Below are 25,700 nucleotides of genomic sequence, written 5' to 3'. Positions count from 1 at the left end.
TCGAGTTTTCATTGTTTTTAAGATGTATTCTGCTATTCTTGGCGGAGACAAATCCAACGAATCAAAAACAATGAAAATCGGTCCAGCAGATCTCGAGTTATAAGTGTTGTAACAAACCCGACTTTCTTTTATATATATAGGTAATTATTGCATAACATTTTACCACTACTTTACCGACTATACTTTGACGTCAACGCCCCTGCGTTCCACCTTTATTTGTAAATGAATGTAGATTTATTACACCGCGTGTCAATTGTTATAGGAAAGCTTTTTTCATCGTATAATCATAATCCGTATTTTAACCGACGTCATAAAAAGGAGGAGGTTCTCAATTCTTGTCTATATATTTTTTTTTTTAATATTTAGGAAATTTTTACCGTATGCACAGCTACATACCTTCTTAAGAAACATTTCTTTGATCATTGGTCTCGTGATAATATTGTAGCATCCTACCATTATTGTATAGTCAGCCTATATTTTTTATATTTCCTTTCAATAACCGGGTTCAACCTCCAAAAACATGCTTTCATCTAAGAGAGGTTTAGTCAATACATCAATGCAGTATAAGGGAGAATCAATTAATGAATAATAACAATTACAGACGAGACGTTTTTAAATGCTTGACTATTTATAATATTGACAAGATTATAATGAAAAAACTTGATAGGTATCTAGGGAAACTCGAATAGAACAAAGTTCCTTTCGATTAATTAGTAAAGGAATTGTACCAAAATTTAATGTTTTTAAGTTATAATATATTTTTTTATTATTATTAACAAATATGATGTAAAATTATATTCTATTACTGTACTAGTTACATAAATACACCACACTGTTAAATGCGAAATAGAAATACGAAACGAAAACAACTGGCTTGCTTTCTATGAGAGAGAGACATACAGAGAAATACGCGCACGCCGCACGGCTTACAACAATAGCAAAAAGTGTCGTTACAACTTTTGGTCTTAATTTTTCCGTCTAGCCCCCTTTCACAACGAGCGATAAGGAACTTTCGTTCCAATAACTAATATAGAAAACTCTGAATAAATACGACGTTTATCAATCTCGTATGAGACGGCCTATCAAAATATTTGGGCTCAGGGAAAATGTGGCCCCAGAGTCCAATAGCAAACAGAATGTCTTTAATGTAATATGTTTGTTAAGTACATACATGTTTGACGGACCTTTTACCTGTGAGTACAAAAATGTGCTTTTCATTACAAAATTCTAATATACTTCCACCCCTTCCATCCTTCATCGAACTGGTTATTGGAGGAAAAGTTTTATATCAAACTGAGCCCGCGACTTCGTCCGCGTGGAATTTTATCGCAAATCTCGCAAAAACCATAGATTTCTCGGGATAAAAAGTAGCGTATGTGCTAATCCAGTCTATATTCGTTTTAAATTTCAGCTAAATCAATTAGGATTTTAGTTGCGGCGGTAAAGAGTAACAAACATCTATACAAACTTTCGCGTTTAATGTCAATAAATATATTGCCAATGGGTTGCCAAAATATTTCAAAGAGTCCAGCGAGCGGGGTTCGAACACATGACCTCACGGCGTGAGTCCGGCCTCCTTTGAGCTATTGAGGCATAGATCTCACCACGCCACAATTTGTCTCTAAAGAGGTCGACAGTGACACTGTAAAAAAAAAAAAATCAATCAGATTACCTGCATACGACATTTGAACTTTGCACACGATTCCGTACCACGATTTACATCGGGCTTCTTCACTGATTTATAAAGCGTAAACATTAGCGTTTTCAAGGTTCTGTGGTTTACTAGTTTATTATTTACAGACCTACATATATGATTTATTAGCATTTTTTATGAGACTTCCATTCCTCTTATTTATGTATATTATTATTGTTCCCAATAATATTGAATTAATCACTTATTTGACCTTTTTTTTTTAATTTTCAACAATGTTAATATAAAAATATAATACAAAACACTATTAAAAATTAACAGTATATTATTATTATTATTATTTTCTCATTTCTTTAATTGTCCTTTTTTAAATTTTAACAATGTTAATAAGTAAAAAAAAACATACAAAACTATTAAAAATTTATAAAGAAAATATTATTATATTTTTTTTTATTGAGAAAGATACAATAAGGAATTGTGCTTCTTGTTTATCCTAATGACTAATTAATTATCCAAATAACTATACAATAATACACGTGAAATGGTGGCAACAATACTGGCTGCTTAATATTATTACTGTAGTATAATTGTTGTGGTTACCTTTTGTATTTCTGTCTAATGTTTATTTTGTCGTAGGTTTTCAACGGGGCAGCGACTTGCTTTTACGCATTCATTGGATTTGACATAATCGCTACAACTGGAGAAGAGGCCACTAATCCCAAACGTTCCATCCCGTTAGCGATTGTTCTGAGTTTGGTGATCATCCTCATCGCATACGTCAGCACGTCTCTGATCCTCACTCTGATTGGTAAGTTTTTTTTTGTTGATTAAATGTACAACATCGTTAGCAAGCCATATTCGGCATTGAGCACGATTCTCCTTTCAGAATGAGAGGGGTTAGGACAATAGTCCACGACGCTATATATGGTAATACATTTTTCAATATTCAAATATTAGACCAGCGGCTTAGCTCGAAAAAGGTCTATGGTTTTTAGTCAGCCACTGACGATCCAATAAGCTCACATGCCTGCAGCGCGATAAAACTAATCGTCTGTTAGTCGCAATGTGCATGACATAATGCCGATAGTCCTTTGTAACTTACAAACCCATGTTTTGCATTACATATACGGCTTTCTAGTAGTAATAGTCTCTCAGCTAAACCACAGACAGCTATACAGACAAACGGACATGGTGAAACTATAAAGGTTCCTTGTAGATTACGGAACTTTAAAAAACATAATAAAGGTATCCTCTCAGTACATCTAAGACTACTGCAAGCTGCAACGATGCATTAAAGTAAAATCGCGTACGTAACAGGATATTGCTCGCACAAAGCTTATAGTTACTGCATACATAACGTGTTTTATCTCGGACGGGACCCCGACAAAAAGTTTTAAAAATACTGTTTCATACAAAATACATACGAAACTTCACGAAGGCACGGACAGGATGGTGACGCGGCATACGTGGGTCGGGAAAAATATCGTCCACACCCCGGTCAGAGTAAAGATACTGTGCCCCGGTTATACTGTGGTCCGGCCGTGTTTCTGCAGCGGATGCACTCTTGCATCAGTTGCTCAATGCGCTCCGGAAAAACGAATTAGTGACGCACGTATGCTATAAATACGGTTCACTGAAAAATATAATACAAGCTTCTTAAATGAGCTACTTACGTAAGGAGCTTGATAATTACTGCTGACTACGGGCGCAGCATATTAAATAAAAAGAAATAAAGTCTTCATACATTGATTTCCATTTTACACAATGGTTAATGCAGCGCATGCGAATAAGTCTGTTTAAGAGAAGTTTCGGTCCGACCTGTATGACAAAAACTGTGATAACTCTGCTAATATATATGATACCAATATCAAATATAGCCTATAGCACTCCCCTTCTACTACTGGTGAAAAAATTTTATAAAATTGGACCAGTAGTTCCGAAGATTAAGGTCGCCATTGACGGTCAATTATTCTCACGTTTCTGAAAAGCAAATGGCAGTACCCACGCGGCATACTATACAAGTCATGTACGCAGTGACCAACTCACGATCAATTACAGTCGTGGGTGCTACAGAAACGTGAGAATAATTGACCGTTTGTGTCCACCACATTCATTACTCCTTACAAAGAATGTTACAAACTTACAAACTTTACCTCTTTATAATATAAGTAAAGATAAATTCGGTCTGTTTAATTGTCGGTGACACTAATTCGAATACGAGTATCTAAAAGTATTTTTCCCAGTCCTGAAATGAACAGGTATTTGAGAATGATATTTACCTACTTATTTTTTCGCTGAAATCTGATTATTAAACATTATACTGTGATCACTTTTCCAAGAGCTTCGTTTTTCGATCAAATTGGGGCTTTCATCAAAAATATTTCTCATCCAGAACTTAGTTGCTATAAATTTCTAATTTATTATTAGACTCGGTTCTTTGATCACGAAACGTAACTTTAATATATTTTTTTATAAATGATGCTTAGTCGACGTTATTTTTTTGCCTTTCTATAAAAGTTAATCTGTATTAGTGCAGATTAACTTCTTTTTATTAAAAGGAAAATATATCTTATAAAATTAGATGAGATTCAAGACTCAATCTATACTAACATTATAAAGCTGAAGAGTTCGTTTGTTTGGTTCTTTCAGTGTTAGATAGCCCATTTATCGAGGAAGGTTATAGGTTATATATTTATTCCAGTATTCCTATGGGAACGGGAAACACGCGGATAAAATCGCGCGGCGTCAGCTAGTATTCATTACATGGGCGAAAATAGCGGAAGGCACGGCAAAAGTCACTCATTATTTTACATGCAAGCAACTCAAGACTGTGGTGTTTGGGTGTCTTTTCACAAGGCTAATGTGGAATAGTGAATGGTCATCGACTTATCATTATGAACACATATTAGATCAGAAGTTCTTGAGAAAGAAGGGGCTTGAGATATTTTGGGAAGTGGAACCTCAGTTTTCGCTATAACCACTGAATTGGTTTTACTAGTGTTAATATACAATTTAATTGCATCACCAGCAGTGACGTGCATAAGGTGTTTAACTAGGGTATGCACTAATAGTAAAAATTGGAACATCCTTGTCCAACTCTTTATTCTGTGGTTCAATATAATCTTTGAAAAGTTAAAATGGAACCGACTTCAAAGACGTAACTCAGTTATTTTGATTTTAATACAAAATTGAAATGGGCCAATCTGAATGTATACTTTTTTAAACCAAAAAAGAATTTTCAAAATCGGTTAACAAATGACGAAGTTATGAGGTAAGAAACATATAAAAAAAGACATACGCGTCGAAACCTGAGAACCTCCTCTTTTTTTTTGAAGTCTGTTCACAAGTTTGTCCAAAGGGTAGCCAGTGCTTTATTGTATACATGAAGTGGCGCCACTGATCACCGGCATCAGCTGCCTGTTCTAATATAATCTGCAACCCGCTCTCTGAATTTGTTTTATATGCAAGGGCCAATTTTATTAAATAAAATATACTTACACAATAATCACATTAATAATTAGTCACAAAGTAAGCATATAGCCGGTGTTATGGGTACTAAGATTGCCAAATTTATCATAATATATATGTATTTGAATATGCAATTTTGGACAGGGTACATGTCCAGGAATTTAAAAAACAAACTAATTATTTTTTAAACTAGTGTATAATTTCTACTAATGTGTTATATTTTGGTGTTAATTACCCTACGAAAATTACAAAAAATATTTATTTTAAAATTATTCTAAATATGTTATTATATATTTTATATTTGTGAGATGTATGTACAGAATACATATAAATACTTATATACTGTATAAATACACTGGAACATACCTATCGCAGTATTTTCCAGTTGTGGGAATCGAACCCACGGCCGTAGATGCATAAAACAGGTTACCCACTGCGCCACCCAGCCATCTATTATGACTATCACTAAGTATAAATATACTTATATTAAAGCACTTTAATTGCGGACCTAATTAAAAATCAACGCGACTTGCTCTTTTTAAAACAGAGTAGGTAGCAATAAATTATATATAATAGGTCGTGAAATCGTGTATTAATTACACTCTCGATTAAGTCATCAATATTCTCTTTCAGTGCACTTTCATTTGATACCCCACTCGAGTATATTTGCAGATATTCGGTTATTTTTGTATTTGCAAGAGCTTAACTATGATCAAAGCGAGGATCTCCTAAAAAAACTAAAATGTCTTTGAAAAAAGAAAAACTCAGTAGGTATTTCATGACCCGACTCTGGATTCGAACTCCTCATAATACAAAGCCACTCAGGCTAACCACTGGACCAACGAGGCAGTGTGTTTAGGATTAGGGAGTCCCAAACACCATCTAGATCACTTTAAATGTCTAGAGGACATTTGCGACTGATTCCCGTAAGGCACGCTTCCGTATATGTAGGCCACCCGCCCCTCCACAGCGCCGCAGCATGGACTCAGGCGCATTCAGTCAGCAGGCAACCTGCTAACGTGATGAATGTTTGACAGTATAACGAGATTTCTCTTTAAAATACTCAGCCCGGCGTTGGAATGTTGGCGGTGTTAGACCATTGTGCTTCGGAGACTACGCAGTCTTCCGTCCTGTAAAGTATTCAGGCCTGACACTCTAGTGTGGCCGTTAAAATAATGATCTTATCAGTGGTGTACCATCTGATTAGTGGCGAATTAATTGGAAGGAGATCCCAGAAAACAATTTTTTGAATGTTTACATCTGCGGACTCTCAGACCGTGGTCCCTTGAGACCTACGACCGTGGCATTTATCCAGCCCTGCCTATATTTTGCCTGACAGTTACGCCACTGAAAAATAGGTACATTTTCTGTATGTTTTACAGATTTACATTATTACATAATTTCACGCGACATTTCAAATTCCAAGTGATTTACAACCTTTACAACGATTTACAACAAGTGATTTAGTATGTAGAAATATTTATACATGTTTTGTTGAATTCGTATGTAAGTTGTAGATTATTTAAGATCACTTAAATAAGAAATTTTTAATAACGCTGAATTAAAAACTCTAATTTAAGTGACCTTTTATAATGAGTATTAGTGAATTTTGTGGATCCAAATATTTAGTCCTGACCATGCCTACTACTCAAACTGTGTGGTTGATTTACCATAAATCGGTTCATAAAAATCGTACATAAGTATACAATCGTACACACTATACCCAAAAGAATTAAAAAAGTAAAGGTACTTTCACAATGCAATTGTGGGGTTGCCAGATATAAACAAGTAATGTTATATATATATGTACCCTCATCAGTTATTTAATTGTCTAATAAATGTCAAAATATGAAAGCCTTTTATGCTTAATTTAACTGTATTAGGCTGCCTTTGATCTAGTTCATGGTTTCCTAGATTTTGTATGAAAAATATGTCTGACCGCAATTTAACTAGGCAACTGCAAAAATTAAATTTTTATTTAATTAGTAAATGATGAAAAAATAAAGATTGTGGTGTTGTAGGGGCTAATCACTGAATATATTAAACCGAATTTGAACATTCTTTGATCACTAGAGAGCCGCGTCATTTGTGAGTGTCATAAATTGACCCCGTATTCTAACGGGAACGGGAACTACGTAGGTGAAACCTCAGGGCGTCGGCTAATCTATACTAATATTATAAAGCTGAAGAGTAAGTTTGTTTGGTTGAACGTGCTAATTTCAAGAACTACTTTCCGATTTCGAAGGCTATAGGCTATTTTATCTCCGTATTTCTGTGCGAACGGCGACCACGCGGGTAAAACCGTGCGGTGTCTACTAGTCCACTATAAATCACTGAGGCGACCCACCACGTTGTATATTGTTTCGTATTTAACACCTTATTGTTAAACCAGATTTAAACGGTATTTTTCATGCATATTTTTAGTGTAAAGCACTTTATAATTTCACATTTGGAATTTTAATATCAGTGTTTAACATATGAGTATAATTTACCGCCATAACGTGACAGCAGCGCAAGCGAGTACCTAGCATGCAGTTTGTTATCGCGTAGGCCACTCGTAGCTCTGCTACAACAAGGGTGGGGGGTCTACGCGTACACTTTTGCTACGAAAAATGTGTCAGCTACGAGCTCCTGCTGAAGACGCAGTAATTATTATACCTACGTTAATTAATAAGCCAATCCGCATTGGGCCAGCGTGGCCCTATCTATCTATCTATCTATTGGCCTTACCCCTCTCATTCTGAGAGGAGACTCGAGCTCAGCAGTGAGCCACATATGGGTTGATGACGACATAATTATAATTGAACTCATAATATTATCATTAGAAGTAGTAATTAATATCTTCTTTCGCGGAAATCTGAGTTGCGCGGAATTCTATAAGTACATCGAAAAGCTACTTCCACACACGACCAGTAGGTATCTATTTGAGAATTATTTTAATCCGGAATTATTTAAAAACGCAGACAAACCAAAGTCACTGACAGACCTCAGCGAATCGCGAAGCAGAAGTAGCAATGGGTAGGCCACATAGTTGAGCCGATGGATGTTGGGGTCCCAAGGTGCTGGAATGGCGACCCTGCACCGGAAGGCGCAGTGTTGGTCGACCCTGACTGACTACGTGGACAGAGGGTATCAAGCGGGTTGCAGAGAGCCGCTGGATGCTGGCGGCACGAGACCATTGTGCTTGGAAGTCCATGCAAGACGCCAGTGTCCAGCTATAGACGTCTATCGGCTGATAATGGTGGATGGTGGATTTAAAAACTGTGCTATTTCCAAGATATTCATAAAAGCAAATGGATGTTAAGGACAATTTTGTTCAAAATTAAATACTAATTATGACGAATTTTGTGCACAGTTAGATAAAAATTCATATAATGTTTATGAAGACACCTTCGCAAATATACAAATTTGATTGCTATAAAATAGATTATAATGAGTTAAAAGTAAAGAATTTAAAGTTATACATACACTGTCGTGGATTTTTGTAGAACTTTAAAAGGGTAAGAATTATGTCATACGTAATTTTTGCGTAACTTTAAGCGATTACGCATCGCATGCAACGGAAGCTCTCAAAAGGAATTATATTTTACCGTTTTTGCCACATTATTCGTTACTTATCACGTCGCTGCATGATATTACTTGTATATATTAACTATGACAGTTAAAGATAACGTTATTGTGAACTTTTTTTAAATCGGTTCAGTAGATCCAGAGATTACCTCCTACAACCTTACAAACTTTACCTCTTTATCTATACTAATATTATAAAGCCGAGGTCCGATTTGAAAAATTCTATCAGTGTTATATAGCCCATTTATCGAGGAAGGTTATATGCTATATATAATCCCCATATTCCTACGGGAACGGGAACCACGCGAGTGAAACCGCGCGGTGTCAGCTAGTACGTTAATAAATATACGAGTTATGTTAGTCACACTAATATTATAATGACGAAAGTTTGTGTGTAAGTGTGTGTGTGTTTAAGTTTGTATGTTTGTTTCTCCTTTACGCTACAGCTTCTGAAACGATTTGGGTAAAATTTGGACTGGAAATAGATTTTACTCTCTAATAACACATAGGCTACTTTTCACCCAGGAAAAATCTGCGGTTCTCGCGAGATTTGTGAAACTGCCATTGCATTACACGCGGACGGAATTGCGGGCGTCCACTAGTATAAAATATAAATTTAAAAAAAGACTTTTATCTGACCACACGCCTTCTCAGGCGGCTTGTACATGACGGCGCACGTGAATTAAAATAATATTAGTATGGATAACGAACGTTTTGATAACGAAATATAAAAATAAAAATAAAAATGATATTTTATGTTCATAAATGCAGCGGTTACGCAACTGCACAAATAAAGTACCAATCGGAAATTGTGAATGTTTGAATTGTAAAACCCGATACCTTTATTTTTTTAAGCCTGCGTGTATACTCGGAATCCTGCATTTAATCCTCAATCAGGCTAATGAAACGAAATGCCAAATACACGAATATACTTGTATAAATATTGATTTTTTAACATCGTACACCGACACGTTAATCCTAAAAATTGTTTTTGTACACCTGTCGACATTGCCCGGCTTGTTACGTAAGTATCAATGTCGACTGGGTTTGAATATTTTATAAAAGTCGTTTCTGATAGAACTGTTTGAATATCCCAAATCTTTTTTCATAATATGAGTTTCTTTGATATTTTTTGAAATTTGATATCACTGTCTTGGCCCCGCCTTCAAACTGATCAGAATGTAGTACGTACAATGTTATTTTTCGCTTTTTTGTGTAGAATATTAAAGTTGTTGTGATTTTGAAGTCAGATGAACTTTTTTTATTATCATCTAATCCTTTATAGAAAAGTCACGTTCGCAGTTTACCCAATACACAATAACATCTAAACAGGAACTTGGATAGCACGTACTATCACATTTTATGACTTAATTATACAGTTTTCATGTATTATATCAAACGTTAAACTAAATTTAGTCAGTAGTTTTTTTTTTTATTAGACTCGCTACGAAATTATCGAAAATTTAAACTGTCCAGAGGAGAAACCGGAGGGAAATCTTTTTATGAGATCTTGGTTTTAATTAAAGATAAAAGGTCTACCAATACGATTTCAACTTCAAAATATATATCAAAATAATGGAAAAAATGTGCGATCGAAGTTTGAAACGAAATCATTGAAATCCTTCTTTAATAGGGTTCCGTCATTTATTATTTACTTCAAAAGCTAAAATTGACTTACGATCATATGTCAAATGTTAATTTTGGCCCACCTGTCACTCTGTTGAGGCCTTTGAGCATGATATTGAAACATGCAGTGTTTCCGCCATGACAACCACATCGTCTGCAAATCGCTGTTGACTTATGTACTCGCATAGATGTTGATGCCAAATCCAGTGCAGAAGCTTGAAGACGTCTTCCAATGTGGCGGGGATAGCTTAAGGGAGATCGTATCTTCTTGTCGAACTCCTCTAACTCGGCTTGACAGTCAAACATCTTTTCGCCCAAAACTGGCAAGTGTCTGAAGACGGAAGTCTTCGAACAGTGCGTGTTGCCAGTGATGAGCTACGGATCTGAGACTTATGGGCTTAATAACTATAGGCCACATAAGAAGGCTCATTCAGCTTAGAGTTTCTCTGCGTGAATCAGAAATGAGTGTATCCGCAGAAGAACCTGAATAATCGACATATCTCAGGGAATCGGGAAGTTAAAATGGCAATGAGCAGGACACATAGCTCGAAGAGCCGATGGTCGATGGGGTCCCTAGATGCTGGAACGGCGACCTCGCACTAGAAAGCGCAGAGTAACCCCCCACTAAGAAGACCGAGGACTTCAATCGGGTTGCAGAAAACCGTTGGATACTGGCGACTTGAGACCGAGGTATTTGGAATTCTATAGAAGAGGCCTATGTCCTGTGGTGGACGTCGTCTGATAATGACGATGATGATTATGATGACTTACGATAGCTGCCGGTTCAGTAAGCGGCGTAAAAGAACTCCGTTCTAAAACGATTTCAAATATTCACTACCGTTTGTTGCCTATGTCAAGGTCAAGGATTTTTGTAAAATCGATAAAGAAAGTCTGTAAATGTGGTTTCGGCACGTACCTATAAATGCATTTCAGTTGAATTTACCTGTACATTGGAATTTCTGAATAGAAACAAGCAACATTTCCGTGAGAAAAATGGCAGTTTTCTTTGAAATTCGGTCAAGAGAGCGAACTGTAAGAATCTACTTTCAATAAATTGATGTTGCATACTGCTCGAATACTGAATATATTGAAAATAAATGTTGTCTTATAAGCGTGTATTTCATAGATCACAATACTTTATGTAGATTTTAAATTAATGGGTAGGTAATTATTTAATTATTAAAACAGTTCTATATTATCTTTACTAAACTTAAATTATAATTATGCAAAAGTGGATTTGCTTGTAACACTTTCACAGCTAAACCATCAAATCGATTTTAATTATTTTTCAATCAAATTCAATGGAAGCCTACATTATTAACTAGTAAAAAAGTAAAACCTAAACCTAATATTTGTATTATAATGAAATATTTACAGGATGAATATATTTGTAGTGCGCATTAAGGTACTGTTATACATGCTCTAAAATATCATGCTAAAAACGTGCTATTAAGTATGCTCCATACGAGCATGCTTATCATCAGTTTACATTTGCTATCAATAAGCATGCTATTTTTAAGTATGCTCCTAAATAAGCATGCTCAAAGCAAACATTCCAATTACACATGCTGATTTGTATCTATCGCTCTCTGTCGTGTTAGACAGGGGGAGTTAGTTAGTTAGTTAAGTTATCTTTTATTTACTGTTCTTCTTTATTTCATGCTGTGTTTATTTGTAAGTAATCACTACATTTATAGTGATTTATAATTTAGTTACATTTTATTATTTTAGTTGTTTTAGTGTAATTGATTGTAAATAAACCTAATAAATAAATAAATAGACTGATTCTTAAGCAAGCTTGAAATAAGCATGCTCATTATTAGCAATGTTGCGATATACATGCTAATAAGTAGCAACTGCTCAATAGTAGCATGCTTTTGTGCTTGAAATGACATGACCAGTAGCTTAAATATGTACACAAACGAAATTATTTTTATAGAGAGTGTTTTATTTTTAGTAACGAAAAATTATCAACGTTATCGCTTACTCTAAACGTGATTATAAATATTTATAATAATAATAATATAAGATCCTCCTCCTTGCGTCGTATTCCTCATAACTGAGGGTCGTGATACCTATCACAAGCTTGCTTCTTCAGGATGTCGCGCCATGTGTCTCGGCTTTTCGTGACTTGCAGAGCCTCGCTCGTGTACTTTGGTGTCGAGAGTCGCGCGGATTTGGTCGGACCAACGCATCGGGGTATAATATAAGATAAATATAATAATTATTTATTTATTTGCTAAATATGGGTAACAACAGATATAATAAATACAATTCATAATTAATGGCCCAAATATATTTTGCCACAAATTAGTCGTGCAAATATTCTTACAATCAAACAATTTCATATAAATATTCAATTGATTGTTATTCCGCTACATGTTAATTAGATTGAAAAATTAAATTACCATAATTAACCACTCAATTAAATTACCATAATAAACCAATACTGAATTCTAAAGTAATGAAATTATTAAAATATTTAAATTTATGTATGTCAAATTGTGAAAATATAATAATTTAGGCTGTGATATCCCAGTGGATATGACCTCTGCCTCCAATTCCGGGACGTAGGGCGTAGGTTCGAATCCGGGACATGCACGTCCAACTTTTCAATTGTGTGCATTTTAAAAAATTAAGTATCATGTGTCTCAAACGGTGAAGGAAAAACATTGTGAGTAAACCTGCAAACCTAAGAATTTTCTTAATTCCATATATCTGTAAAGTCTGCCAATCAACATTGGGCCAGCGTGGTGGACTTTTGGCCTTAACCCCGCTCATTCTGAGAGGAGAATCGTGCTCAGCAGCGAGTCTAATATAGGTTAATAATGATGATAATGATCATGACAGATTCAGAGCTACCCTATCACTTATACATACGATCAGCTGTAAGGTCAACGGACGCCGTGCGTTGTGCGCGATGACGTATATTGTACCTACTCGAACAATATAATGTCGTTGGCTATGATCGCGCTAATCTCAGGACCTACTGGTCCGATTTGAAAAATTCTTTCAGTATCAGATAGCCCATTTATCGAGTAAGGCTATATTATAAGACCAAAAGGAGCGGAGCTCCAATGAAGAATGTTTCAAAATCGCGGGATCTTTTTCTATTGAGAGCTTACGGTGCGTGCCCTGCGTAAACGGTTGAAGTTTTGCAGAAATCATCTATGACAGAATTGTTCCTCTTTATAACTTCTAAAAAAATGTTCGCGGCAGTTCCCGCAGGATCGAAAAACTGAAATCCACGCAGACAAAGTCGCGGGCGTCCGCTAGTATATGATAAAATCAGCAGTGCCGGATAAAGGTAACTTGATGCCCCCTCATGTGAATTAAAAAAAAATCAATCAGTCAATATAAAACGCGCGGATTTCTTTGCTTTGACTTTCGTAACCTCGTTTTTTTCTCTGACGACTCCCCCACCCCCCTTAGACGGGATACCCTAAGAAATTGCTTAAATATCTTATAGGCTAGGACTTAAAATAAGCTATCCTAATACCCATAACAAAGACCATACGCTTACTTTACAGGCGATGTAGTGATGTGTGTATTATACGTATAAGAATATATTAGTGGCGAAGGAAGGAATTTTGATGAAGATGAAAAAGAAAATTCGGCCACTAAGAAAATGAAATTCATACCGTGTACGTCCACAACGACAGATTTTGATCACGTGACCTGTCGATAGCAAATGTCATTCCCATACATTTTTCTAGTTTTCGAAGCGTTTGCGATCGTAGAAAGAGCATCGACGTGCCACTTGGCTACAGGGGCAGGAGTTTGGAGGAGTTGTGGAGTACACGGTATGAATTTCATTTTCAAACAGGGGCTGTTTGTCATATATCCTTACATACATAGTTTATTACATTAATATATATGGGTATTTAAAAGGTAACCCAACGAGAATCGGTTTGTATATACTCTTCGCCGCTGGTATGTATGTATGTTTATCATGAGACTGATGTTTGCTTTCTCTGCCAGTGCCCTACGATGAAGTGGACACCAATTCGCCTCTCCTGCAAATGTTCTCACACGTGAACGCACCGGCATGCAAATACATCGTCGCAATGGGAGCACTGGCCGGCCTGTCTGTCTCCATGTTCGGATCTATGTTTCCTCTACCACGGGTCGTCTACGCCATGGCACTAGATGGACTGCTATTTGCGTAAGTACACAAAATTTGTTTGACATGCAACTCCTGTATTCATAATACTCAATGCGGGTTTGTTTCGACGGCCTCCGTGGCGCAGTGGTGTGCGCGGTGGATTTACAAAACGGAGGTCCTGGGTTCGATTCCCGGCTGGGCAGATTGAGATTTTCTTAATTGGTCCAGGTCTGGCTGGTGAGCCGGTACGATGAGTAGAAACCGAAAGGGGTTTAGATTTTCATAGAACTCCTAACAAGTTAGCCCGCTTCCAGCTTAGATTGCACCATCACTTATATCATGGAGATTGTAGCCAAGAGCTAATTTGTAAAGAATAAAAAAAAAAAAATTCAAAATACATTTATTTCAATTTTACAAGCACTTTTAAATCTGAGGTTATGATTTAATATAATTAATTAAATCATGTAATGTGTTTGTTGATAATTAAAGTTGAAAGCCTAAAATTACAGTTACGAGGGTATCAAACGCGTTTTGGTCCAAAAAGAACCACTTTTTTTTGTTAATTACCTTTTTTTATATTTATCTAGAACTAATTACACAGTCGTATTAGTGCAGTTCTATACCAAGCTTTTATATCGTATATACTATAGACATTTCTCTAATATTGCGTTTTATAATGGATTACGTTAATGAATGTTTGTACAAAAATACTGTAGGTACCTATAGTAAACAAGAAGACAGTTTGATTTGCAAAGAAAATGTTTTTGTTAGGAACATTCTTGACTGGCAATCTTAAAAATGCGTTGCTGAAGTTTTCTAAAACAAGGGCAAGACTAGGGAAATAACTCAATATCGCCAGACTCCGTAGAATCTTCTATCATAAAAAACTATCAATATAATAGACAAGCAATTTAAAGCGAGGCGTCCCAGTTTATTTGTACAGAACCCTGAGATAGAAAATACCTATCCTGTCCTTTTTGTTGTTACATCGTTAAGCCAATGAATGAATGTGAGCCTTCTGTGATGAGTGATATTAGCAGAGTTTAACTCCTAATGTGATTTTTACATAGAAATTATGTTTATAATAGAAAAGGTACAGCACACAGGTCTAGAATTTTTAAACTAGAATATATAATCAGATGCACAATTATCCGTCCAATTTAATATACCCGCAACATATTAAAGAGGGCGGATAATTGTGTCTCTAAGTATTTATATACCTTGAAAATTTAAATGCACAGTGAACGTGGACGTTAAATTTTCTACAAAAAGTTCCATCTATCGGTAGTTTTAGTTCCACTTAAATCGCAAACAATTTTTTTTAAATCTTGTTTCAGTCTGTCGTGATGTAAAAGTTCTGATTTTTCGCTTACACACAGGAAGCACAGGTTTGTTTGACGATATGAGCTAAATCCCAATACACGATATTTACAATACTCGTGCATGCCTGCAAAATAAAAAAAAACCTATGACATGAATATCGAACGTCACTATGCTAGTCAAACTCACTCACAAATAGAAATTCGCGACGGCCTCCCTTTTAGTCAAAGGGATAAAGTTACATATTTGATTAGTTGAAGCCGTTACTAGCTTGAAATCTATTTTACAGAGCAGACAGCGGATTTGTGTGGGATATATTGAAACATCCTTGATAATTATGTGTTCAATATTCAGTTCAAACCAATACCATATTAACTCTCGTAGCCTCAGAAATTATCGTACTTGGTAGGTATACAATATTATATTTACACCACAAATTTATAACTATGTGCTTATAATTTTTTTTTTGGCAATTACAGAATTACAAAGATATTAAGATAGAGAAGTAATTATGGAAGAAAACACAATCGTAATAAAAAATACATTTCTGAAGAAGTACTTAAATTTTTTCGTGTCAATCACGGCAAGGATTAGGGGTCTAATTAGTATCAATTACCTTCTAGTAAGTCTCTTATGAGTAGCTGTCACAGAGAAATTACTGTATAAAAATTGTTATTTTGTAAGGTTTAGGTCTGATAATTTGATTATGAAAAAATATACATTAAACAAAATTGAATAAAATACAATCATTAAAAAATTGAATGACTGTGACTTCAAGTATAAAATACTCCCTGCTAAATTTACGTCGAACGGTTTTCGAGAATTCGTGATTATATATTTAATAATAATAATATCATTTATTTGCAAGAATTAATTAATTAGATTTAAGCTTCAATTTTCATCATCATCATCATCATATCAGCCGAAGGTCGTCCTCTGCAGGACATAGGCCTTTTGTAGAGACTTCTAAACATCACGATACCGAGCCACCTGCATCCAACGAATCCCTGCGACTCGCTTGATGTCGTCAGTCCACCTGGTGGGGGGTCGACCAACACTGCGCTTACTAGTACGGGGTCGCCATTTTAGCACGTCCATCGGCTCTTCGAACTATCTACTAACATAAATTCTATTAGTAATCAATTTCATTGTTTTTAGACCCTTTGCTTCTGTATCGGAGACCTCTGGAACCCCGGCCTTCGCAACCGTATGCGGCGGCGTTTTAGCTGCGTTCATCGCTCTTGTGGTACAACTGGAGGTTTTGGTGGAAATGATGAGCATTGGTAAGTGAATTACTTATTCTTAACTAATTTGAAATAATTAATTTGTGCAAAATAAATTGTTTTTTTTTAGCGATGATTACTTTTTTGTCACCAAGCGTTAGCTTTTAGCGTTCTCTGTTCTGTGCTTTTTGTAATCTATATAATTATAGAAAATACCCGTACCGAGAGCCAGTGGATATGACCTCTGCCTCCGACTCCGGAGGGTGATAATTAATTTCTTAAAATACACCTCCAACTTTTCAGTTGTGTGTATTTTAAGAAATTAAATATCACGTGTCTCAAACGGTAAATGAAAACATCGTAAGGAAAGTTGCAACCCAGAGAATTTTCTTAATTCTCTGTAAGTCTGCCAATCCGCATTGGGCCAGCATGGTGGAGTATTGGCCTAACCCCTCTCATTCTCAGAGGAGACTCGAGCTCAGCAGTGAGCCGAATATGGGTTGATAACGATAGAAAATACTCGGGTCATAGTGTTACTTACCACACTTCTCCGAAACGGCTTAACCAAATTTATTGAAATTTTATACGTAGATAATAGTAGTCGGTCTGAAAATAAGTTTTTAAATGTTTTTCATAAATCTAAGAGTAAATTTGGTCCACTTTAAAAGACAAAACAATATTTTCCGGATCAGCTAGTTTTATTTTATTACAATGGTTCATGTGAATGTATATTTTTAAACAAATTCGGCCCAAACCCCAATAGGAAAGTTTATAATTTTGATAGTCTATGTAGGTATTTATACATATGTTCCTCCGCGGTGCGTAAATATTTCATCCGATTTGGATAAATAAGTTGTTATTCTATTCATCATTATAATAATCATCAAATAATAAGACTACATTTAAATCAACTTGTTCAAGTGTCTGTCTGTGATTTTAAGATAACTGTGTTTTCCGTGCTTACGCGATAGGTACTAAAACACAAACAAGGTTTTTTAAAATTGTTTTAGAATATACTTGCTAGTACTACCTGTAAAAAGGTATATCTGAACCTAATTACTGTGTAGGTGGCAGATAGCAAAGTTCATTTTATTATTAGCTAATACTGTCTTCTTTAATTTGCCTAATACCTTAAAAGTTTATTTTAAAATAATATTAAAACTCCGGTCTATATTTAGCGTTCTATATTATTTATAACTACCTAAATCTATTATATTAAATACATAATATTATAAAAATTAAAAAGGAAATATACTTATAAACATTACATTATATCTAAAGACTCGTAGAATTCATCCGAATCGATGTTCATTGGTAAAGTGCCCAGAAGGCTGGCAGTATTGCCACGTTGTATCTATGGCAATACTGCCAGCCCCTATTAGAATAAATTTTAAAATAGAGATAGGTTTAGGGTTTAGGAGAGATAGAGGTTTTAAAAATGTGGTTTAATAGATTTTAATGGGACTTTCATTAGACGATAGAGCATGTTCTTATGCAACTTAAAGGTTACATTTTTCTCCTTAAAAATCAGTTGCCGCAGAATTTGTAAGTAACTAAATTTCACGTGGACGAACTCGCAAGCGTCCGCTTGTATGTAATATATGATATTGTATATAATACTTATTCATATATTTACTTCGTGGAACACATACTTGCTGGGCTATTCTGTAACGATATTCTTATAACTTGCAAGCGCGAGTTTTGAATTCACCTCTATCTCTCTCTGTTTAATACGATACTATAGAATGAGAAAGATAGCGTTGAATTTGAATATCGTACTTGCGAGTTATACAAAACAGCGTTAGAGAATAGCCAGCACGGCTCGAATGAAGTGTATATGGTTGTGTTTGGTATAGTTATGGTTTTTATATGTTATGTTTTATATTTAATGACAAAAATAAAAATAAAATTGTTGCACACCACACTAGGTTACAAAAAATTAGTAATTCTTTTACGGGACAATTGAATACCTACGTTTTTATAATGAACTGCCACATGAAGCCACTGCCATGTCTCTCAATAAGTTCAAAGTTTTTATTAGCTAATAGAAAAGTCGTATTATAGTGCTAATGATTACGTAAACGACAAAATTGCTTTCAAACGAAATGTATTAGTACATGACAGGCTACTTAAATACCTATTGTTAAATGGTGATAAACTAAAAAAAGGATAAACCTTGCTGAGTTTGTTGTGGGCTCTTCTCGGACCAAGGCGCATTTGGAACCCTCGTAACTTTAATTTTAAGTTTTCGAATAATTAGTATCACCATTATCTTACGTTTAATATTATTATCTGACGTTTTGAAAGAGCTTGTAAACTAAGCCTATTTGAAATAAATGAATTTTGATTTGATTTGATTTACTAGTGACTTTTGGCATAACGCCAAAGCCACACATCAAACGGACAGTATCTTTTGATTTATTGAAAACGAAATATCTGAAACCTAACAAAAAAATGAATGTAAGCCTCCCATTTAATAAGCTAATTGCCTAATCAATTGCCTCATCAAATAAGCTTAAATGGCTTCAACGAAAATAGAAGGCAAATTATATTCCAAAAAAATATTCACTTGATTCGTGACCAAATAAGAACGAAGGTAATTGCTTATATATTATGTTTCCAGTTCGAATAAATTACGCATCAATTTATTTTTACGTATTTTTGTGGCTTCCTCTCAATACCATAAATTAATATTAGCTTTATTGTCAATTAATCGATAAGTCAATCTGGAAATTTAATTATTTTAAATTTCTTCAGGAAGAAGGAATAATCAGCCACTGACGATCACGTAAGCTCACATGCCTGCAGCGCTAATTGCTTGACAGCCGGTAAAATCGTGTGTTGCTCGCGATGTGCTAAACATCAGGCCGATCACGATCAACACACGATCAGTTATATCGGAGCGCTGCAGGCATGCGGGCTTATCGATGAGTGGTTACCATTACGTTCTTAGCGCGGATCGCCCCACCGCACAGAGTGCTTTTAAGTTGATTAAGGCGCGTATAAGTAAGAAATAAACAAACTAACATCCGCATTTCCAATAGGTATTAGTCTGAGGTCGTGCGATAGCCAGATATGCTTCACTTAATGCAGGCTTTATTCTTTTAAATATATATTTTAATTTAGCATCTTCGGACTTATCTATATCTCGGTTTACGATTCAAATTATAAGTCAGTACATCATCTATCATGTTTTCGTATTAGTGATTATCTAACTCACGAAATGAGCTTTTTTTTAAGCAAAAATACAATAAGAAACTTAATCTTACTTATTCTATACGAATTATGCCCACGTGGAATGGTGGCAAATTTGCTGGTTGCATTTCATCGCTGGACAGCTAGGCTAATAATCATTTGAGCAAAACATTAACCAGTCCTTCTGACACCAGTCGAGGCAACAAGCCGCGGTGAAATAATTCGTAGAAACTTTTTGGCTCTACGACTTGATGACCCAAGGGTATCCACGGCAAGAGGAATAAATATGTATCTATCATTGAGAGAGGAATACTTGCGCCACTTACCGGTTTCAGCTTTTTCAGCTGAGACTCCCGGTTTTAATTCTGCTTGTTGTGTACCTTGTTATAGTAATAGCATGAGCTAAAAAACTTTCAGTTCTTATAAAATGACGAAGGTCTGGGTTTCACGGGCTCTTAGATTATTAAACTATTTAAGTCACAGAAACGTGATAGTCGTTAATACGCTTGCATTAAAACATGAGCGGCGGTTGCATAGTTTGCGCTTCAAGGATTTACGATTAATTCTATGAGCAAAGATCGTGAACCGTTCTTGGAGCGTATAATTTTCATGCTAATTATCATGCCATGCTATATTGGATTTGAGCCTGTAATTCATTTGTTGTTTCATTGGATTTAACTTTGATACTCTTACACATTGTGGTTTTTATGGAGGATGATGGGTGTTTATATGAATTAATGAATGAAATACATATTTTACACCAAAAATAAAATGATAACAAACGAGAAATTAATTTTCAATTGGCGGCCTCATCGCTAATGATATTTATTTCATGGTAGATTTGCTATCAACACGTACTAAACGATTTACATCCATAGATAAACCCAGGAAAAGTTTGGAATGCCCTTTCGGCGTCAGTTTTTCCTGACACCTACAATTAGAACACCTTCAAAGCAAGAATGAATGTTCTTGCCATAAAGATGATAGAACGCATCTTTTATGCAAGCGCGCTCCAAGTTACTTTATCCATTAGGCGTGATAATAGTCAAGCGCAAGCTTTCTTTAAAAAAAAATATATAATCACCCTAAGCCACAATCCGCAAAGGTACCGTTGAAGGTCTAAACTCCAGATTCCCTTTCTATCAGGCGAGAGGCCTAGCCTTCCTGTAAATGGAGGTCCAAGGATTCATCTTAATATTTAACAGCAGAACCCCGCGATTTCACCAGTGTAGTTCCCTTTTTCGTAAGAATGATCATCATCATCAATACCAGACGTCCTCTCTTAAGAACTTTCAAACATGGTTTTAAGCACCCTGTATCCAACGACTAGACTGTAACCCGTTTGATATTTCACCAGTGTAGTTCCCTTTTTCGTAAGAATGATCATCATCATCAATACTAGACGTCCTCTCCTGAAATAGGCCTCTCTTAAGAACTTCCAAACATGGTTTTAAGCACCCTGTATCCAACGACTAGACTGTAACCCGTTTGATATTTTAGGTCCGCCAGTGAGGGGTCGAGCAACACTGTACTTTCCCGTGGGAAAACGGGGTTAAATATCCCCGTCACTGTGATAATGTAGCTTTATATTGGTGAAATGCTTCATCATCATTAATAACCCATATTCAGCTCACTGTTGTACACGAGTCTCCTCTCAGAGGGGTTGGACTAATAGTCCACCACGCTGTCCTAATGCGAATTGGCAGACTTCACATACTAAGAGAATTTAGAAAATTCACAGGTATGCAGATTTCCTCAGTTTTTACTTCACCGTTCAATTTAAAAATTCAACGTTTACAAACAATACAATCTTCCCACTTTCTATTACTAGTATAGACCAGTCGTGAATGTTAAATATTAAAATCAATTCCAGAACTCACGTTAGTGATTTAATAATAAAGTCTACGGTAATAAATACAATGAGATTAAATAAGGCACCCAGCGTGAGGCTGATTGCCGATTATTTATTGAACGATTTGTTGCTGAGATTTCTGTTTTGTATTCTCCTCCTGCAATCTCCGAGGCATACTCGTAACCATTAACACGTGTAACAAGTAAAGGGGATACATTTATTTATTTCAGTATAAATCTATGCTAATATTATAAAGCTGAAGAGTTTGTTTGTTTTGTTGAACGCGCGATATTTGTGAAAAACAGAAAACCACGCGGACGAGATCAGATAGTGTTCTGTGTTTTTATACCCGTATTCTCACGGGGACGGGAACTACGCGGGTGAAACCGCTGGGCGTCGGCTAGAATATTAAACATAATTTCTTGAGCAAAATGTAGGTACTTTCTAATCGGTGTAACTACTTTGTTAAATACAATGAAATAATATGTCTACTTGAATTTTTTACTTGCAATTTATCTAATTATGTAATCTTCATTAATCTAAGCATGATGAAATAAAATATTTTAAGAGAATTTACGGAAAATCAAGGCAATTATCCCTAATTAAATTTAGCAGTTCTAAGCAGGTCTACCGTATTATTTATATTTAAAGCATTATTAGGGAATTTAAATAACGTAATAGGTCACCGAGACAGCTACTGACATTGACATTTTACGAAATTAAGTACACTTGATTTTGATAAAACTATGCTTATTACATAGTATTATAAATGTGAATGTGTGTGTGTCTGTCTGTCTGTTTGTTTTTCCGTCTTTCACGGCAAAACGGAGCGACGAATTGACGTGATATTTTAAGTGGAGATAGTTGAAAGGATGGAGAGTGTAATAGGCTCCTTTTTGTCTCTTTCCAGCAATTCCCTAAAATTAAGATGGGGGTGGAAGTATGTATATGTTATAAGGTAGAGGTAGGGTAGGGTATGGGTAGGGTAGGTAGGGGAGAAATGCACATAAGTCAAGGCGAAGCTTGACCGGGTCCGCTAGTATAATCAAATATACCATTCATTTTTATCTAATCACAGTCAATTTTATTACCATCGGAGTGAATGTTCTCGGAAACAATGTTAAATCTGTCAACAGAATAATATGACTGGAAAAAGTCTTGCACTGCGATATTTCCATTTTAAATGTTAATTTCGCGAGGCTAGAGCATTGCTGCAGACTAACAACGACCTATTCTTCATATAAAACATTCAAGCATATTTATTAGATCAATTTGCTTGGATGGCACTCTAATTAAAATACTGCGCTTACAGTTTTATACAAAGTCTCGGCAGCGGCGGCGGCAAGCGAACTTCCAACATAAATGCGCGATTTTCATGTATCACACTAACATTATGAAGGCGAAAATTTGTGTGTGTAAGTTTGGTCCTCCTTTACGATGCGGCTACTGAAGCGATTTGACTGAAATTTGGAATGGAAATAGATTATTTTCTGGATTAGCACATAGGCTACTTTTTTCCCAGAAAATGCTGTGGTCACCGCGGGATTCGTGAAAAGCTGGATTCCACGCAGATGAAGTCGCGGGCTTCCGCTACTATTTCATATTTATTATGTTCCGAAATTATTTTAAAACCGCGATATCTCTTAAGATATTTAACACATACTTTTCATTCCGGAAAAAAATTCTTTCCCGCGGGATAGGTAGGTATGTTAAAACATAAATTCCAAGCGGATGACCGCTAGTAATATTATATACGCAAAAGTTTGTATGGATGTTTGCTACTCTTAAACGTCGTAACTAATAAACCGATTTGGCTGAAATCTAAAACGAAGATAGGTAATACCCTGAATTAACACATTTTTTAATTTATCCCGAAAAATTCCATGATTTTTGCGAGATTTACGAAAAACTGATGGTAAAATGTAATGAAATGTTTGTTACTCTTTCCCGTTGCGACTACTGAACCAAATTAGCTGAAATTCGGAATTGAGATGGATTAACTTTTAACTTTTTTATCTCGAAAAAGTTTCTGTTTCCCTTGGGATATAAATACATAGGTCGGCCCGAAAGAAACCATGGTTCCTGCGAGATTTGCAAAACCCGATTGTAATGATGTATGAACTCTTTCACGCAAAAACTAGTGACTGCATTTGGGTGTTAATTGAAAAAACAAATTGTAGAAACACTTATTTCACGCGGAGGTAGGCTTCCTAGGTCGCCGAAATTAATAGCCGGACAGTACATGCCTGACATTTACGTAAAAAGACCGGACATGGAATAGATGTCCGGCTAACAATGTCCGGCTTTATCCGGACACCTAGCAACACTACGCGGAAGTCGGAGGTATCTGCTAGTCACTTTATAAATCTATATTTAATGATTGACTTAAACGACGAAATTGCTTGGAAATGAAATGTATTACATGACAGGCTACTTATATACCTATCGTTAAATGATGATAAACTAAACAAGGATAAACCTGGCTGAGTTTGTTGTGGGCTCTTCCCGGACTAAGGCGCGTTTGGAACCCTCGTAACTTTAATTTTAATTTTTCGAATAATTATTATCATCATTATCTTAAGTTTAATAATTGTTATCTGACGTTTCGAAAGAGCTTAAACTAAGCCAATTTGAAATAAGTGAATTTTGATTTGATTTGATTTTATCTTCAGTCGTTAATCGTCTATGCAGGCCCAAACCCAAGCATATCTGTCTTGATTTTGGTTACATATTCCTTCTATCAATTAATTATTTACATTTCTTGTACTCAGGCACCCTGTTGGCTTACACCCTGGTTTCGACTTGTGTGCTGATTTTGCGCTACCAACCGCATTCGACCACTATTGTTGAACTTCTGCCCCAACACCTCCGCACGCCCGTGGACCCCGAAGGCACAGCTAGCGGCCAACGAGATTCGACCATCACTGTAAGTTTCATATTCCTCATAGATACACCTTTTTGACAGTGACAGTGGCGCAGTGGTATGCGCGGTGTCTGTCAGGTCTGGCTGGTGGAATGTTCGGCTGAGGCTAGTTACTACTGCTACTACGGCTTCTGGCAAAGACGTACCGCCAAACGATTTAGCGTTCCGGTACTTTGTAGTGTAGAAACTGTGGAACTGTAGAAAGGGTGTGGATTTTCATCAAACTCCTAACTAAAGGTTGGCCGCTTTTATCTTAGATTGCATCATCATTTTCCATCAGGTGAGATTGTAGTCAAGGGCTAACTTGACTTTTATGAAAGCCTTCATAAAGTGAGAAACTGATAATCATGGCTATCAAAGCTCTCGGTTTATTATAACTTATTGAAACTTCAAGCCCTGATAGCCCAGTGGATATGTATGACCTCTGCCTTCGATTCCGGAGGGTGTAGGTTCAAATCCGGTCGGGAGCATGCACTTCCAACTATTCAGTTATGTACAATTAAAGAAATTAAATATCACGTGTCTCAAACGGCGAAGGAAAAACATCGTGAGGAAACCTGCATAAACAACCTGAGAATTTTCTTAATTCTCTGCGTGTGTGAAGTCTGCCAATCCGCATTAGGCCACCATGGTGGACTCGAGCTCAGCAGTGAGCCGAATATGGGTTGATAATAATGATCATGATGAATAGAATTTCATAACATTAATACTGTCTCTTAAACTAAACGTGAATTTATGATTGAAATCTGGAAATTGCTCTGAAAGCA

The 25,700-nt window shown here is 35.9% G+C and overlaps 1 protein-coding gene across 1 annotated transcript in view; it reads left to right on the top strand.

The window, feature by feature from the left end:
- Positions 1–25,700, top strand: part of LOC112046789 (probable cationic amino acid transporter) — a 123,085-nt gene that overhangs the window by 78,744 nt on the left and 18,641 nt on the right. Inside the window, exons 7-10 of the mRNA XM_024083584.2 lie at positions 2,288–2,459; positions 14,297–14,480; positions 16,899–17,023; positions 24,782–24,936. Coding sequence (XP_023939352.2) covers positions 2,288–2,459; positions 14,297–14,480; positions 16,899–17,023; positions 24,782–24,936 — 636 coding nt within the window. The remainder of the gene's footprint in view (positions 1–2,287; positions 2,460–14,296; positions 14,481–16,898; positions 17,024–24,781; positions 24,937–25,700) is intronic.

Source organism: Bicyclus anynana, chromosome Z, assembly GCF_947172395.1.
Source record: "Bicyclus anynana chromosome Z, ilBicAnyn1.1, whole genome shotgun sequence".
Lineage (NCBI taxonomy): Eukaryota > Metazoa > Arthropoda > Insecta > Lepidoptera > Nymphalidae > Bicyclus > Bicyclus anynana.
The sequence above is the reverse complement of the archived record's forward strand: the minus strand, read 5'-3'. Positions and strand labels throughout refer to the sequence as shown.